The sequence below is a fragment of the Musa acuminata genome, chromosome BXJ2-11 (assembly GCF_036884655.1).
Source record: "Musa acuminata AAA Group cultivar baxijiao chromosome BXJ2-11, Cavendish_Baxijiao_AAA, whole genome shotgun sequence".
Lineage (NCBI taxonomy): Eukaryota > Viridiplantae > Streptophyta > Magnoliopsida > Zingiberales > Musaceae > Musa > Musa acuminata.
The window spans coordinates 27677258-27695000 of NC_088348.1; the positions used below are offsets into that span (position 1 = coordinate 27677258).

At 41.5% G+C, this 17743-nt stretch overlaps 2 protein-coding genes across 3 annotated transcripts; both read left to right on the forward strand.

Annotated features, from left to right (window-relative positions):
- The first annotated feature begins 178 nt into the window (after positions 1-178).
- On the forward strand, positions 179-5173 carry LOC135626585 (PRA1 family protein B2-like). 2 transcript variants are annotated; one of them, XM_065132004.1, is made up of 3 exons: positions 179-755; positions 4487-4669; positions 4778-5173. In XM_065132004.1, the coding sequence occupies exons 1-2, from the start codon at positions 184-186 to the stop codon at positions 4542-4544; spliced, it is 630 nt and encodes a 209-aa protein (XP_064988076.1). In that variant the 5' UTR covers positions 179-183; the 3' UTR covers positions 4545-4669; positions 4778-5173. The 2 variants fall into 2 exon arrangements, with proteins under 2 accessions (XP_064988076.1, XP_064988077.1); XM_065132005.1 differs by lacking the exon at positions 4778-5173 and adding an exon at positions 4078-4167 and having other exon boundaries at positions 4487-4659.
- A 743-nt stretch (positions 5174-5916) lies between these two features.
- Positions 5917-7576, forward strand: LOC135626586 (trihelix transcription factor ASIL2-like). Its single transcript, XM_065132006.1, has one exon. The coding sequence runs from the start codon at positions 6256-6258 to the stop codon at positions 7390-7392; it is 1137 nt and encodes a 378-aa protein (XP_064988078.1). The 5' UTR covers positions 5917-6255; the 3' UTR covers positions 7393-7576.
- Positions 7577-17743: the final 10167 nt, after the last annotated feature.

Genomic DNA, 17743 nt, shown 5'->3' on the forward strand with positions numbered 1-17743 from the left:
GCTTCGTTGGTGGGTGCCTCTGGGCCCAATGAATGCGGCGGCTTCCGATACGAAGTCGGCCTCCTCCCACTTTCTAGGGAGGGGCAAGTATTGGAGGAGAGACGGTAAAGAAGTCCGCGTCGTTGCTGTTGTCGTCCTTCCGCGTCCCAACCCCTTTCTCCAGGCCACGAATCGGAGCGCAACATGGCGAATTACGGCGGCGTACTCCGGCGATCCGCCGCCGTCGTCGAGCGAGCCCGCGACGGCGCCCGCCGCACCCGCAAGGCCCTGGCCCGCTTCGCCCGGCCCCAGTCCTTCGCGGCGCCGCCCGACGCCGAGGCGGCCGCTGTTCGCGCCGTCCGTAACCTTCGCTCCTTCCGCCTCCATTACGCCATCCTCCTCTGGGTCCTCCTCCTCGCCTCCCTCTTCCCCCGCCGCCGCGCCACCATGCTCTTCCTCATGGCCTCCTCCAAGATCGCCCTCTTCTGCGGCGCCCTCCTAAAGGCCTTCCCCAACTCCGCCCTCCTCTGCCGGATCGTGGACCGCAGACTGGCGGCCGCGCTCGTGCTGGCCGTGATCGGCGTCGAGCTGGTGGTGACGAGGGCCGTGCCGCAGTTCCTGCTCGCCATGGCCATCGGGGTGCCGCTCGTGCTGCTCCACGCCGTGTTCCGCGTGCGGGACGATCTGACGGCCAGCGGCCAGGAAGCGGCGAGCGCCGGTGGTGGCGAACTGGGGCCGATCTTCGAGAAGAAGGAAGATCTTGAATTGGGCTCTCAGTAAGAGTTGACTACAATCTTATACTACTCCTTTCTTCTTCTTCTTCTTCTTTCTTTACCTCTAAAATTACCATTTCTTTACAGAATTACAAGATGAAACTTGATATGATATACTCAAACAATTATAATCTTGATTACAAAATCCTCTGTTTTGAAACTGAAGAATATGTAGTGAGTAAATTTTTGTTAACCAAATTTATTGTATTGAGAAGTGAGTTTAGCTTACATTCCATGTCCAGCCATGTGATATAGCAGCTGACTCTTCATTGCTACTAGGATTGCTTGGTATTATTAGATTGCTGCAGCAAAACCTGGTTTTATATTGTGAATTGAGTGTACCTTCTGTGTGATCTAGTAGCTGATTCTTAATTGCAATTAGATTGCTACATTAAGAGCTGGTATCTGCTTTGCTAAATTTGCTTGCCTGCTTGGTGGTGGTGAAAGTAATACTCTAGTTGTGGCAGAATAATTAGCTAAGCTTACATTACCATGATATTGTAATCTAGGAGACTTGCCTGGTTTGTAAAACAAGATAATTGGTATGGAAATGCCAGTTGAACCTCTACATCCTTGACCTGTGAGTGTCATATGAATTATGATGGCATTAGATTCACAAGGAAATACCTATAGACAGTAGCAGACAGAGAGAGAGAGAGAGAGAGAGAGAGAGAGAGAGAGAGAGAGAGAGAGAGAGAGAGAGAGAGAGAGAGAGAGGGTTCTTCTGAATTGGAAGAGAGGTTATTTCTAAGCAAACTTCTCATAAATAAAAGAGAGGTTCTTCTGAATTGGAAGACTTGCTAAGCACTCTCATGTCAGCTACACTCTCAATCAATATAGCTTGACTACCAAGGCATTAGAAAGAGCAGCTTCAACCAATATAATTTTATGAAAATGTCTATGCCAAGCCTAAGTAACATTTTTCCAAACATTTCATGCTGTTTGTGTTCAACCTTACAAGTCATTGTCCAGCTCATTTTACTTTAAGAAGGTACACCAGGTAGGAGGTAAATGAGATTAATAGTTACCAGTGTTGTAGCACTGAAGTACCTCAAGGTAGATCCAATCCACCAGCTAGAAAAGCAATTTGTGGGGAAAAGAGTCATTTATTCATAATGAAGGGAAGGAATAAGAGATTCTGATGACCAGAAAGCTAAACTCTAAATAAGGACTATGTTTTTTTTTTTGGTTATGAGAAAGTTTGGTGATATATGGATGCTTCTAACCTTCTTCTCCCTGCACAGTATATTTGAATTAGATATAGTAACCAAAATGATGTATGAGAGTAATTGAGGGGACATCAATCAAGAAAATTTAAATTGTCACAGATTCATCAACATTTTCTCAAGATGGTTTAAAGATTCAGACACCAACTTGATGGAAAATTAGTTTTGACTGCATCAAATTGCTGATCAACAATCAAGTGAACTGTACAAGTTCATCAGGGGAGATCACATCCGACACGAGATGATACTTATTGGCATCTGCACGAAAATTGGTGCAGGAAATGATGACTACAGCTGATGAGTATATGCAACAAAATTAAATGCTTAGATACACATACTCCATTGGAACTTCACGGCATTTTCCCCCATAATAAACTAGCGTCAGTCACGGCATCAACCTGAAGACAAATTGCATTGAAATGGGCGAACGGAGCAATTTAAATAGGCACAATGTATCGAATGCGACTGAACGTATCATTATGTTTTAGCTGAGACGGGCAGGCTTCTTCGCGAGGCTGAAGTGGACCAAAGGCCACGTTGGGCACAGTCCGACACACACTCCTATGGCACGCTCGCTCACCGACACGTGCGACTCCAAGTCGTACACGTGTGGATCTGGGTCGACCTTCTCGAGTGTGAGCCGTCTCTTCGAATGAATCCAAGGAAAAGTGTGGATCCGCGGGTCTGTTCCCAAATAAAAATCCTTCTCCCTTCGTCCCCATTGCTTCCAGAAGAACCTTCTTCTCTTCGATCCTTTCTCACCTCCAGCTATTGGCGTCGGCGCTCAACGATACCGCAGTAACTGTTGATACAGAGCCCGATGCGGAGGCCCCGTCTCTCCCGGCCGAGGAAATACCCAGTCAAGGTGCATGCCGGTGGCGCGGAGGTCAAGACGTGGCCGAATTGAACAGGGCATAAGGTGTCCAGCCTGGTTGTCAAGACGTTAGGCGAGGAGACAAGGGCTCGCGTTTGGATTTTTGAAGGACCCATGGGCGTCGATCATCGATCGTCCTGTGAGTCTTTTCCTTGTTTTGGGATTTCTTTGTTAGCTAAGAAAACCATTTGCTCTTTCATCCTTATAACTAGCTATCAAATAGGTTTGTAGTTCTTGAATAGCATAAATGTATGCTCGAGATTCACCACTTTACTGATAGGCCGCAACCTTTTTCCGATGTTGAGTTGTATTAAGGTGCAATGTTTCTAAAGCTCATGACATCTAATTCTTTTGTTTCCTGGGTGAATTTCCATTCCGTGCTTTAGATAAGAATTGCTGAGATACAAGGTCAATCATTTGAAGGTCCCAAAAGCCCTTGAAGCAATAGCTGGGCAGCTAAGGATGTTTTTGTTTGATTGGACTTCCTTTGTTCGGAAAGAGTGTAAGACTTTCTTCAATTGCTTAAATCGGGCTTTGTGTATATTGTGGGCTATGTTAGATAGATTTCTATTAATATCACTTTTTATTATTTCCTTTCAATTGATGCATTTGGTGAAAACACTATTTCTGAGCCAATACAATAGTCTACTATGAGCAGTGGCAATGGTATTCCTCTGAAACAAGATTCTTTTTTCTCTTGATTGTGAATACCATGAGCCAATGCATTGTATTGGTATTATATTGGTAGGATCCTAACCTTTGGTAGACATTCTTCAGCACTCTGGCGCACCGGTTGCGTCTTGGTGGTAGTCGATCCTGCTCTGGTCCCTTACTGCATGTTTGATGCATGAATAGTAATATCTTGCTGCATGATTTTATTTTTTTAGTAGATATATGTTGACAAGTTTGTGTGCACCACTGTACCTTTTATTTCTTTAGTTGTGGAGAACCTGAGAAGATATTAGACTAAATCTTTTGCTTATTCAACAAGCTATGGAGTATGTTGATGGTAGAATCTTAACCATTGACCATTTGCTTTGTGAGGCATAATATATGGACTTTTTAGCAAATGAGTAATGACCTTAGAATTATCAAATCATGTGAATGTTGAATTTTTATTTGCATACACCAGATGTGCATAGATTTTCCATACCATACATTTCGTTGAACATGAAGTTGCCTAATGTGTAAGCATGTGATCTCATGCACTCTACCTCATTTTTAGATGAGGAGATGCTGTGATCGAGTAGCCCTAGCATATTCAAGAACCTTCATTGCTTCCGAGATGTTGGCCATTGGTGTTATGGAATCGCAGGTTGGTTTCTTAACCATGCCTTCTCTGCAAAAAGTAAATTACAATAACAATAATAACAACAACAAGCCAAAACGTCCCAAATTCCAGGTCGGGTAGGGAGATCTTACTGGAGTAGTCAGATGATAGTATGTGGTCTTTAGTAAGATTTTGTCCTGGAAGCTTCTGGGGTTATAACTTATGGTCAGAAGCAAAAATGGGGGAAAAAAAAGCCTTTTAAGAAGGTGGCTTACTAGGTTATTGTCCATTTTATATTAGCTATATGCTGGAGTTATATTTCTGTCTTGAGCTGATTCGCTGCTTGAACTGCTTTGTGATTCAGATTGCACATGAAATACAGATTCTATACTTCATATGGTGGAGAATATTGTTGGTGGTAATATAGCATATCACATTAGTGGAGCAGCAAGTACCATTCGGGAGGGCTAGAGGACTGTGTGATGAGATCATTATCGAAATCAAGTGCAACTCTTCACACGTTCATGTTGCTCAACAGCTCATCGAGGTAAGCGAATCCCCAATCTTTTTCTAGTTGTGCACTCAGCAAGAGGGCTAATTTACTGGAACTGCTTTTCTCATTAAGAGCTTCATTGTCCTCATCTATTGTATGCAGGAATCTGTGGTGGGTGCCTAATGAACCTGCAACCAGCAGTTAAGGGGAACTTGGTACATACTTGAGATCGAGTTACTCGCAGTTGGCCACCCCGGCTTCTCTATTATCTATCGTCTTTACCGCACAATCCTATACCAGCTATGGTTCCTCTGGCTACGGGAATCGCAGCTTTTCACAACAGGCTCTAAGAAGAGGGACACAGAGATTGATTTCCTGCTTTCAATTACGAATTTGTTGGAGTTTCTGTTTGAACCACTTGTTCAAGACCTGAACGCTTGCTGCAACTCTGTATGTGACCTTACAGCAATTGCAGCGTCGTTTGTATTCGAGTAAACGCTTAACTTCGAGCTGCTATTGGTGGCTTCTTCTTGCAGTAAACGCTTAACGTTTGCCTCCTGGAGATGTTGTAACTGATGATCCTATGGCGGGAGAGATTTTGCTTCCGGATTTGTATCTTCTACGACTGATGCCTGTTTTATTACTTCATTTCTTTCGTACGAGTATTTCAACATGAAAGTTACTGCAGTGCGGCGGACAATAAAATGTTACTCTTTCTATTCCTCTATGACATGCCCATTTGTCTCACCATCAACATGACTGGTCGGATTTCCTAATTGGGCCCACAGTCACACGTTTTGGGGCTTAACGCGCCCATGTTCATCCCTTTACTTTCTGGGTCCCACCATTATGACAAGCGGAGGTATCCTTCGGTCCACTACTTCTCGGCCGGCTGTAAGAGAAAACCTGTTCCTCCTGTGGTCACGGATCGCAAATGATCAAGGAAGAATTTAACGGTGGAGATCCGAAGGATCAAATATGATCGTCCCACGCCCGCGGGACGATCTCTGCTCCTAACGTGGGCCAGCGTTGACGCTTGGTAATCGTACCACCACCTACCTTTTTGGGTTTTGAATAATGCAGGCCGCTATTACTTTAATTGGGTTTTTCTCTAAAGCCCCTACAACTTAAAAATTCTCCATGTACGTGTTTTGCGTGCATGCCTCTATGGATGGGACAACCACGGAGCAGATGTAATAATGAAAACATAGGAGGATGTGACTGGGAGGGGTCTAAAAGCAAAAGTGCAAATGGTTGTCGTCCGCCCTCACCATTTAGCCCAAACAGCTCCACCCGAGGCCGAGGGCAGGGGCAGGGTAGCCCAACTCTGCCTTCCACCCCAACCGCGGTCAGAACACCGCCCGCGCCGCGGTGGAGGCGGCCCACTCCCCCCACCCACACCTCCGCGCCGCGCCCCTTCACATCGGGAGCGGTGCGCCCACTACCGTCTCTCACACGGTTAGCATGCGCGCCGCACCCTAAGCCGCCCACCCCAGGGCGGTGCCCCGACTCACTACCAAACAAAAAAAAGCACCATTCATTATTATGCCCTCCTCCCTCTTCCCTTACCACCACCACTTCCTCCTCTCTCCCCCTTTTCCCTAACCACCTCCACCTCCTCCGCCACCCACTCCTCCGTGATGGCCGCCACCTCCAGCTCCTCCCCCAAGAAGGACCCTCCCTCCCCCGCCGCCCTCGCGGCCGCCGCCTCCGCCGCCGCCGCGGCCACCGGATCGCCTTCCGTTTCCCCGTCGCCATCGCCCTCACCGGACAGATCGCCCTCCCCGATCCCCCTCCCGGCTTCCCTCCCGCCACCGCCGCACTCCGCGGTCGCCGCCGCCTCCGGCTCCCGTCGCCTCGCCGCTCCCATATGGACCCACGAGGAAACCCTTGCCCTCATCGACGCCTACCGCGATAAGTGGTACGCCCTCCGCCGCGGCAATCTCCGCGCCTCCCACTGGCAGGAGGTCGCCGACGATGTCGCCCGCCGCTGCCCCTCTGGCCCCTCGCCGCCCAAGTCCTCCGTCCAGTGCCGTCACAAGGTCGAGAAGCTCCGCAAGCGTTACCGCAGCGAACGCCACAAGTCGCTCCAGCTTGACCCCTCCCTCGCCCCTGCTTCCTCTTGGGTTTACTTCCGCAAGATGGACGCCATGGAGCATGGTGGTGGAGCAGTCAGCGGCCCCCGTCGCCCCTCCGCCTCCCCTTCGCCCGCCCCGCCCCGCCCCCCTTCCGACGACGACGAGGAAGAGGAAGAAGAAGAAGACGACGACGACTACGACGGGCGCCGCGGCACGGGCGGTGGGAGCAATACTCGCAGCATGCGCCGCCTAATGGCTAATGGCCGCGGAGCGATCGGCGAGCTCAGATTTACAATCCCCAAGGCGGTTCGGTCCAAGGTTTCAAGGGCCGACGACAGGCCCGCGCCGAGCCCTAGTATGAACCCTAACCCTACCACCCGCTTCTTCAGGGGTTACACCGGCTCACGGCCCGCGATGGAGGAGATGCGGCGCAAGATGGAGAAGAAGAGGAGGAAGAGGAGGTTGGAGATGGAGTCGAGTGCGGTCAGGGAGATGGTGTCGGCGTTGAGGATGCTGGGAGATGGCTTTTTGAGGATGGAGCAGAAGAAGATGGAGATGGCTAGGGAGATGGAGAAGGTGAGGATGGAGATGGAACTGAAGCGCACCGAACTTATCCTCGACTCACAGCGCCGGATTGTAGATGCCTTCTTGAAGGGCTTCTCTGGGAAGAAGCGGACTAAGGTCTCACCAGAGGACTGATAAGGTCTTCCCCTTCTTTGCTTCTGACTTGTTTCTGTTTAGATTAGAATGTTTGATGTAGAAGATGCAGGAAGTCGAATGGTATTAGCTTATTAAGTAGTGATTTGCTCTTTATTGCTTTTCTAGTTTTTCGGTAATGGAACAATATGTGAATTTTTCTGGCTTGAATGTCCAATATTTTCTACTTCTTCCTTGTTATTGTCGAGATAATAAAGGTAAATTAGGAGTTGGATTCATTTGGATATGAACTGGTGCTTCGAAGGGTTGATCCCTTTCGGGTCCAGGAACTTTTACATGAAGGTTCCTTAGTTTCTGTCCACATTATTCATAGCATCCTCTCACTTTTGCATTACTTGCATCATCGTGAAGAGCCTGTCGTAGTTTCATTGTCAATTTATTATCATTTGGTTTTGTCATGACCCTTATTAGGCTTGAGACTCCCTGCTCAGCACTTAAATTGAAGGATAATATCTGATCTCACTAATTGGAATTAGGACATTGTACAGAAATTTATCTTGAGTTAAAGGATGACATCTGATCTCACTGATTGAAGTTAATACATTGTGTAGTTGTCGCTTATTCCTTCTATATTTCTTAAGTGATTGTGAATTCCACATTCAGATCGCATCCTGGGCTATTTTGCAGGTACAACAATGTATTTATGATCTTGATGCTGTGTGATTCATATCTCTTTTCTCGCAAGTGTTTCACAGGTTTATGCAAGTTAAATGCATCATTGTAGTTTGTATTCTTTCATCAAGCACTTTTCTCTTAGAATAAATCTTAGCCTTTAGTTTTAACTCATACAATTTTCAATGAATGAGCAAGGAATGATTTTGTTGTCTCCTGCATCTTCTATTTCGTTAGCACCTTCAACTGATAGCTTAGCTGCTCTGTTATTCACATCTGTATGATTGTATCATAGGATTTTGCTTTTATGTTTATAAGGCTATTCTTCTTTGTTGATGCATTCATAACTTTGATTTCCTGATAATTGTACCATTTTTACTTTGTGACGCAAGTGAAATATGTTGTGCATAAAGTTCTGAAGCTTAAAATACATGTGGTCTTCGAAGAGTAAACAGTTACGAATATGATCTTCCAATGCAAGTGTTTTGCTTTGCAAAAGAGATGCTTTGAACTAATGCCTTGGCATAGACATTTAACTATGATTCTTTTGCTGGTGTTTCTTTCTTTTGCTCGATTTTCATGTGATCTTACACTAGAATATGACCAGAGTAGGAGTAAAAGCTACTAATGGTTGTGTTTGCAAGAGAGATTTTTAACTTGAACTGAGAGCCAAACTAGAAATTATGTTTCTTTTATCCGTGCCTACGTAGGAGGTGTGGAGTCAAAAATGATGGGCAACACAAACAAACTGTATCGCTAGTTATATATTCTCTCTGTCTGCCGTGAGTATTTAATAATCATCTCTCATATATCTGCGGTAGAATATTGATCATAGCAGCAATCCTAACAAGCCTAGTTGTGCTGCATTATAGGACTTTTACCAAATAAATAAATCATAATGATTTGGCTGGTACATGTTCACCAAGGATTGATATTTTATTTTTTTATTATTTTTTAGTGATGTTTGACAGTATAGGTCAGGATACTGCTCAATATGTAAGCATCTTTCAGTCTGACCTGTTGCCCAAACCAACTCAGATGGATGTTTAAACTCTTGGTACAAACTGCAATGACGATTATTGTCTGATCTATTAAATCCAACTAATAAGATGTAAGTTTTGGAGGTGCTTTTCTTCGACGGCAGAACGTTAGTGATGAATCTTCCGATAAATGGAGTCCAGACAGGTCGTAGGCTTGGAGTTATATGTATGTATATGAAGAAATTATAGAACCTCTTAAGATCTAGTGGGCTTCAAAAGTTGTGTTTTCTTTATTGATTGGGTGTCCTCATCCAATGGGATGTCTAGTGGAAAATGCTGGTTCTTGCACTAAGAGTATGCTATGAAGAATGGGTCAAAATTGGCAAGAACCACTTCCTATTACATCATTACATGCTTACATCTCTTCCCATCTAGAAGATGTTGAGCCTAGCTGCTGCAAAGTTGCATTTGGAAAGAGTAGTGTAATTATACCCACAGGCCCCTCCCCAAAACAATGAGTATTAAAAAAATGTGGGGTCACCTGGTTGAGTGCTCAAACCATATCCATGCAAGAAGCTGTGGGTATAGAGGTTTCAATCAGAAATTTATTGTAATCACATTTCTTGCCAAGTTGTCTGAGACTTTAACAAAGAAAGAAATGTGCACTGCTAAATGCCATTGAATTTTTTTTTGGCTATGCATATGGTAAATTAGTGAGATTTTCTGATGGGGAAAGTTCGATCTGTGACTGACTCATAATCTTTGTCTTTAAACTTGCTTCTTTATTTCCCTGCTAATTCATGTGGAACCGAGTCTGTATTTTGAGGTTTATATTCCAAATCTAGTACCTTCTGAGATCCTCATAAATTAGAATCTTCACGAAAAGTACTAAGAGGAACAACACAGAGGTGTTTTATGAACTAAAAAATGATGTCTTTGCCATAGCAAAATCAACTTTAAGTTGTATCGTTCATGTTTCGTTTGTTTATATCTTGAAAGTTACATATGGAATTAGGGGAATGTAACAACTACAGTTTCTGCTGGATTCTCTGAATTAATCTTGAAAATTTTCTGGATGAAGAACAAGATGCAGTATGGTTAATAATCTGAATGAGAAAACTATGTTCTACTCTTCTGGAAAAGCATTCTCAACTATATTATTAAACTCATGCTAGCTCCTGTAGTTTGACCAGATTATTATTAAGCATACTGCAGTTTGTTCTCTAAAAATGCCCCTAGGATATTTTTCTCATAACAAATGAAGGTGCTTAATAATGTTCATTTTGCCACACTTATTGCCACTGTTTGTTGAAGAATCAAGTCATGTTGCTACTCTTTTGTGGTTCAGAAATATAGCACACTCGGAAGAAAAACTGTGCGTTTGTGAGGTGGTGGCTTTGGCATTAGCCAGCCAAAAGAATACTGATTCAATTATCTAATACAACTTTCTGCATTCTTATTTTTGCTTCATCAGTTGGAGTACAATACAGATTAATAAAACAAATCAAAGTATATTCCAGTCTCTATTTTGTCATCTGTTCCTTTTTGTAGAACTGAGTTTGATCTAGTAATCATTGGATACTGCAGTAGATCTTGTGAATCCCTGATGCTAGGATATGGTGGATTTATCTTCAGTTTCTAGTATCACAACTTTGATCTGGGAGACTTTGCACTTTTAGTTGGCATTCTGATTCACCAGATGATTTGCCTTCCCTTTGCATTTCTGTTGTATTCAGGTGATGCAGTGACATGATAGCTTGCAGTCTTGCAGGCGAAGATTCCTTAAATCATGGTTGGCATTGCAGTACCTGGAGATCTAACTTTTACTCTGTGACCATAACTTATTTCTGCTTGCCGTTGACCTACCTGATGAGTAAGACCATCTTTAGTCTTTTTCTATTCTTTATTGACATTTCTTTGATTGCTATGATTATTGAATCATGGCCTGAGGTAGAGCAGCTCATCGATGTGCTTCTCAATTTGATACACGATTATATGGTCCTACATTTGTGTACGGAGATTCTTCTGGAAAAAGAAGTGTCAGAAGTGCTGTTGTTGTCTCAAACTCGAACCCAATCGAATCCGTAAACACCCAATCCGATTGATCCGTCATAGGGTGCAATGTAGAACTCGATTTCATCTTATTTTGTTTAGGAATAGTAATCTTGGAACCCCCAAGTGGCATCTCCAGGTGAAATGTTGGGGGGTTTGGGTGGGCCTTACATTGCTCCGGCAGAAGCTCCGAGAACTCCGACCGCCTCAACATCATTCCATCAAGGCCGTCGATAGTCGAACATGCATGACGTTTGTGATACTTTCCACCTCTGGTCAACAGTAGGACCTTACATTGCTCCGCCGAAGCTCCAAGAACTCCGGCGGCCTCAGCATCATGACCGTCCACACCATCTACATCATTCCATCAAGACCGTCGATAGTCGAATATACATAACATTTCGGATAATTCCCTCCTCTAGTCAGAATAGGAGACAGTCGTCTTACCCTCCTGTCTTTGTTCCGGCCGCCAATCCTAAGAAGGACGTGCTCCGTAACCGCCCGCTCTGTTCGTCACTCCCACCGCCTTGGCTATGTCGTTGATGCTCGTCGACTCGCTCCGCCTACCGCAGCGGCCAAGTTCATAACATGCCATTAGGCACGCCGTAGGGCCTTTCGCCGTCGCTGCGGGATTTCGTACCGCCTACCGAAGCGGAGAATTTGATTCATCAATTGGGTTTCGACCCAAAAAATATGATTTTTAGATGACTGGCTGACTCGGGTGCGTGCATCTATAATAAGCCTTTAAAATTTAGCCACGGTAAAAGAGCTGATGGTAAATTACCCAAAAATTATCATTACTTCAAATCCTCATGGATAATATAAAATCATCAAGAATGATATAAAATATTTTAATATTTTCATTATGTCTTATATTATTATGTCATTAAAACATCAATCATGATTTCATTGAACATAAGACATTTTCAATCAAAAATATTTTATTTATTGTATTAATATATATATTTTTTTAAGTGAATCTTAGTGCCAGGAGTTATCATGAAATTGTCATGCTCAAAAATTTTAAAATAACTAGAAAAAGAAGCATGAAATATTTTTTTTAATTTTTTATTTTTTACTAACTAATTTAAAAACAATCATGAAAGCATAATGTAATTTCAAAATAAAGTAAAGAAGTTTCGTTTGAGTTGTTTACCTCATTGTCGAGAGTCACCAAGGCGATGTTCATCATTTTGTCTTCATCGGTTTGCTCATCGTATTCGGAGGTACTCGTTTTGTCCCAAGTCGCCTTCTTCTTTTTTGACAACTTCTTCTTTTTAAGTTCATTTTAATTCTTAGATTCTTGTTTCAAGAATTTTTTAAGCTTTATTGTGAAGAGTTCAAGGTCACATTACTTGAGCTTTCGCTCGAGTGGTCTTCTATTGTTTGAAGTGTCAAATCCTTCCTATTCTTTGGAAGGTTGTTCTCATGTCCGTTTTGTTTATCATGTACATTAAGTACAATTTCATATGTCACCAATGAACCAAAAAGTTCTTTAAGTGAAAAATTATTGAGATCTTTTGCCTCTTGTATTGCAGTTACTTTCGGATCCCAACTCTTTGGAAGGGATCTTAATATCTTGTTAACAAGTTCAATATTTGAAAAATATTTGTCAAGAGCTTTTAAACTATTGATAACATCCGTATAACGGGTGTACATATCAACAATAGTTTCGCTCGGCTTTATTTGAAACAACTCGAAATCAAGCATTAAAAGATTAATCTTTGAATCTTTTACTCTACTAATGCCTTCGTGTGTGATTTCGAGTATGTGTCAAATATCAAAAGTCGTTTCACAAGTAGAAACTCGATTGAATTCATTTTTGTCTAAGGCGCAAAATAGAGCATTCATAGCTCTAGTATTTAAAGAAAAAGTCTTCTTCTCCAAATCATTCCAATCGTTCATTGGAAGAGAAGACCTTTAAAATTTATTTTTAATAATATTATATAAATTTAAATCCAAAGAAAGTAAGAAAACTCTCATTGTGTAGTTCATCCCATTGAACATGGAAGAACGAATGAGAGAGTGACCCTCTTGAAAGTTGAAAAGAATTATTTCTCTTAGGTGTTAAACTAAATGAAAAAATAACATGGCTCTGATACCAACGGTTAGGAACGAGTCAACACTATGAGGGGGGGGGGGTGGTTGAATTAGTGCAACGGATAAAATCATCGGTTTCAAAAAATCTCTTCGTTCGTTGAAAACCGGATCAGAAAGATAACTTGAAATCTCGTTCGTATATGTAGTGAAAGTAGTAGGCAAGTAAAGATTTAGTTTGCAGTAAAGGTAAATTGCATAAATAGAAATGCAAACCATTTTATAGTGGTTCGGTCATTGTACCTACATCCACTCCACTGATTCCTCTTCCATCGAGGCCATCGACATCCACTAATGATCTTCCTTCAATGGGTGAAGATCAACTACCCTTACAACTTGATTCTCTTTTTGATAGGTTTAGGAGAGAACCATTATAACCCATTTTTACAAAGTTTTCCTCACACTTTCCCTTAGAATGGTCTCTAAATTTTATGAGAAGGGACTCTACACTTTACAAGGGTTTTCAACTTTAGAAACACAGAGTTTTTGTTCACCTTTCTTACTACTCCATGCAGGAATAGTTGGGGTATTTATAGACCCCAAATGACTTCAAAACTTGGAGCCAAAATTCAAATTCTCGAGATTTCGGGGTACGGGCAGTACCACCGCCTGCACTGGGTGGTACCACCACTTGCAGCTTGACACTGGGCGGTACCACCGCTAGTCTAGCGGTACAACCGCCTGACAACCTCGAAGACCGAATTTTTTGAGTTTTTCAACTCATAGGAGGTTCTACCACTTGTTCTGGCAGTACCACCGCTTGACCCAACTTTTGGTTCGCTGAATGGGTCTCCCAATGAGCCCAAATCAGTCCCAATTAGCCTTTAATTGAGTTAGCATTATTACACCAAAAATTAACTCAATTAGCCCTCGAAACTACTTCGATCTTAGACAAAGTATGAATCCTTTGTCCGGCATGTCATTGGTTCATTCGGCACTTATCCGATCCTTCGGTGCATCGTCCTCTCCTTCAGCGTATTGCCTAATCGGCATGTTGACTCCCACAATTTTCGACATTCTTGGCGTAATGACCGATCCTTTAGCCCGATGCCCGAATTCATGACACGGTTTAACAATGAGATATTATCAACCATCAAGCATTCTTTGAGCGAATCAATTGATGAACTCATTCTCCAATAAGCACTTGTGCGATATCCATAGTGTCTCAACACGAGCAGTTATAAGACTAGTCGTTTCCATCATATGGATGGGTGTACAACACACTAGTTTATCCGGTTATCTCGATATCTCTCTCGAGTGACTTATGATTGGGATTATTTAGGGTCTGTGTTTAAAGGTAAATCGATCTCATTATCGTGATCTTATCACAATCTGATTCTCATTATACAGATCTATGAACATCACAATATATGTAGCATGCAAGACAAAGTAATAAAATATCAAATAATATAATAAACAAAAAGAATGTGTATCATGTCACATGTGTCATCACTCACATGATTGGCTTGCAGGGCATTTATGACTAGCACAACAGGCAGGGGTGACACCCGCCTATAGAGGCGATCGTCGGTGGGGTGGTGGCAGCCACAACGCAATACGATAAGGGTTTAGGGTTTTTTGGATGAAAAGATAATTTTACCCCTCAATTTCAAAAATTCTACGATTTGTCGTTTCTATCCAAACTACATAAATATGCTTCATAAATAAGAAAATTTCTTACATATCTTGAATTTTAAAAAAATATTAGTTAATTAAAAGATTTAATTAACTATTATTATTTATCTAGTAGTCTTATATAATGATATATACATGTGATATATAATATGGACGTATGATCATAGACTGTGTGATGTGATCCTTATTATTATTATTATTATTAAGGCTTGTGATCCTTTGTTTTTTCTCGTTTATTATCAGGCATGCATGCTTGTGATTATGTTGTAATTACATGAGTAGGCATAATAGGAGCGTGGAGGCGATAACGAGATCGATGAGGCTGAGACGGATGATCGTGATGCATAGAGATGCGCCAAGATGTCGACAGAACTAACGAGGATGAGATGAATGATCATAGGGCATGAAGATGCGCTGATGTATACATAGATCGTGATGTGAGTAATTGGGCCTATTAACTCGGGCTTGATCACATTAGGCTATGGTCCATGATCATCTGATGTGATTGCTCATGTGATGCGTGATTGCTTATACACATAATAGATATATATATATATATATATATATATATATATATATATATATATATATATATATATATATATATATATATATATTTGCATATGATATTGATATATATTAAATATATATGTGTGTGACATTTTATAGGAGACCGGATCAAAATCCTCTCTCTTTATAATATTAAGTCGGTAAACGTGAGGCAATTATATTGACTCATGTGGCCTTCCATCGTTATAGGGATAAATCAATTCTCGACATATGTTGAGTTGGTCGAGCCCCTCGAGACTCATCTATATCGTGATTCGATATCTTACCTACGATATAGCGATGTCACTGATGACTTGAGGACATGATATGCTTAGTCGAGTCCCTCGAGAGCATATCATCGAATCAGACTTATCTTGTAATAATTTTGATGATTTAACCGAACATCATGGTTGGTTGAGTCTCTCGAGGTCATGGTGGTTCGGATGCTGAATATGATGGGAATCATAAAGAGTTGTGATTAGCGAGAGTTGCCTACCTTTTCGAGCTTAGCATGATTAATCAAGTCCCTCGAGGTTACGTTAAGACGTCGCCGATTGGATCCCGATCCCCACTAAAGATCCGTCGGGGGTCTCTGATTCACATACCCAAGGGAGTTGTGTGTTTTATGATAAAATAGTGGGAGTAGGTTAAGATAAAAATCCTTATCTTGATTGTTTATTTTTTGTAAAGTTTACATTTTATTTATTTCTGCTACATATTTATTTTTAAAAAATATCGCTTTCAAATCTCCCACATAGCATACTTGATGTGAACTGTCTCACTAGTTCAAATTATATGGATTAGCTCCGTAACCTGAGAATCATTCTCACGGCGAAGAAGATCACGTACATCTTTAACACGGTGATGCCTACGCCCGAGGAAGGGGCAAGCAAGGATGAGATTGCTCACTACATAAAATACATAAATGACTATATGCTTGCTTAATATTACATGTTAAGCTCTATAACTCCTAAGTTACAAAGATAGTATGAAAAGATGGATGTCAGATCCATTTTTCTACATGTTCATAAATTATTTAAGGAATACGGAAGGACTCAACGATATGAGATATTCAAAAGTCTCTTCAGTGTTAGGATAATTGAGGAGACACCGGTTCAAAACCATGTCCTTAAAATGATTGACTAGATAGAAAAACTCATGGTCTAAAAATGATCCTAGAGGATAACATGTGTGTGGATCTTATGCTTTAGACCCTACCATATTTCTTTTCTCAGTTCATTATTAATTTTAATCTGAACAAGCTTGAGGTGACTCGCTCTAAGCTCTTTAATATGTTGAGGGAGGCTGAGAGTACCATCAAGAAAGAGAATCCAATTCTCTATGCTCGTGAGACTAGAAAGAAAAGGAATACAGAAAAGTCCCTTAAAAAGGGCAAGGGTAAACTAGGTAAAGTAAAGGTTGCTAAGAATGACTCGGTAAAGGACAAAGGCAAGTGCTTCTATTGTGGTAAAGACGGGCACTGGAAGAGGAATTACAAAAAGTACCTTGCAAAGAAGGCGAAACAGAAGCTTGGAGAAACTTCAGATATATTTATGATCAATCTCTATTTGTCATATTCTTATAATAATACATAGGTATTAGATACTAGCAGTGCTTATCATATTTATAATTCATTACAAGTTTTAGCAAGATCTAGGAGATTAGCTAGAGGCAAGATAGACCTCAAGATGGGCAATAGAGCAAAAGTTACTATAGTGACTATTGGCGAGGTCACCCTACATCTGCCTAGTGGAGCTACTATTGCATTGGATGAAAGCTATTTTGTTCCGTCTATTATCAAAAATATTATTTCCATTTCATGTTTGATAGTTAGTGAATATAAATTAGTTTTTAATAATAATGATTATTCAGTATTATTAGATAATAAGATCATCATAAGAGGAATATTGCATAATAGTTTGTTTATGCTAAACATTGCTCCACATATCATGAATGTAAGTGTGTCCAAGAGAAAATGAGATGATGTAAATAGTACATACTTATGACATTATAGGCTAAGTTATATCTATGAGGGAAGGATTCAAAAATTGCTGAAGGATGAATATCTAAATTCATTCGACTATAAGTTATATGCAACTTGCAAGTTTTGCCTTCGTGGAAAATTGATCAACTCTCCATTTAGTGGAACTAGAGAGAGAGCCACTAAGTTGCTCGAACTAATACATAATGATGATATATGTGGTCTTGTGTCAACTCATCCCATAGGTAGTTGCTCCTACTTCATTATTTTCACTAACGATTTTTCTAGGTATCGACATGTGTACTCAATGAAGTACAAGTCCGATGCCTTCGAGAAATTCAGGGAATATAAGAATAAGGTAGAGAACTAGACTAAAAAGAGTATCAAGACTTTTCGATTGGGTATAGAGTTTACGCAATTCCTCAAG

What these genes read in the sequence shown, in the direction of transcription:
- LOC135626585 (XM_065132004.1), top strand. Translation starts at nt 184, where the DNA reads ATGGCGAATTACGGCGGCGTACTCCGGCGATCCGCCGCCGTCGTCGAG. An exon ending in GATCTTGAATTGGGCTCTCA is followed by an intron (nt 756 to 4,486) that starts GTAAGAGTTGAC and finishes TTTGTGATTCAG; the next exon opens with ATTGCACATGAAATACAGAT.
- LOC135626586 (XM_065132006.1), top strand. Translation starts at nt 6,256, where the DNA reads ATGGCCGCCACCTCCAGCTCCTCCCCCAAGAAGGACCCTCCCTCCCCC.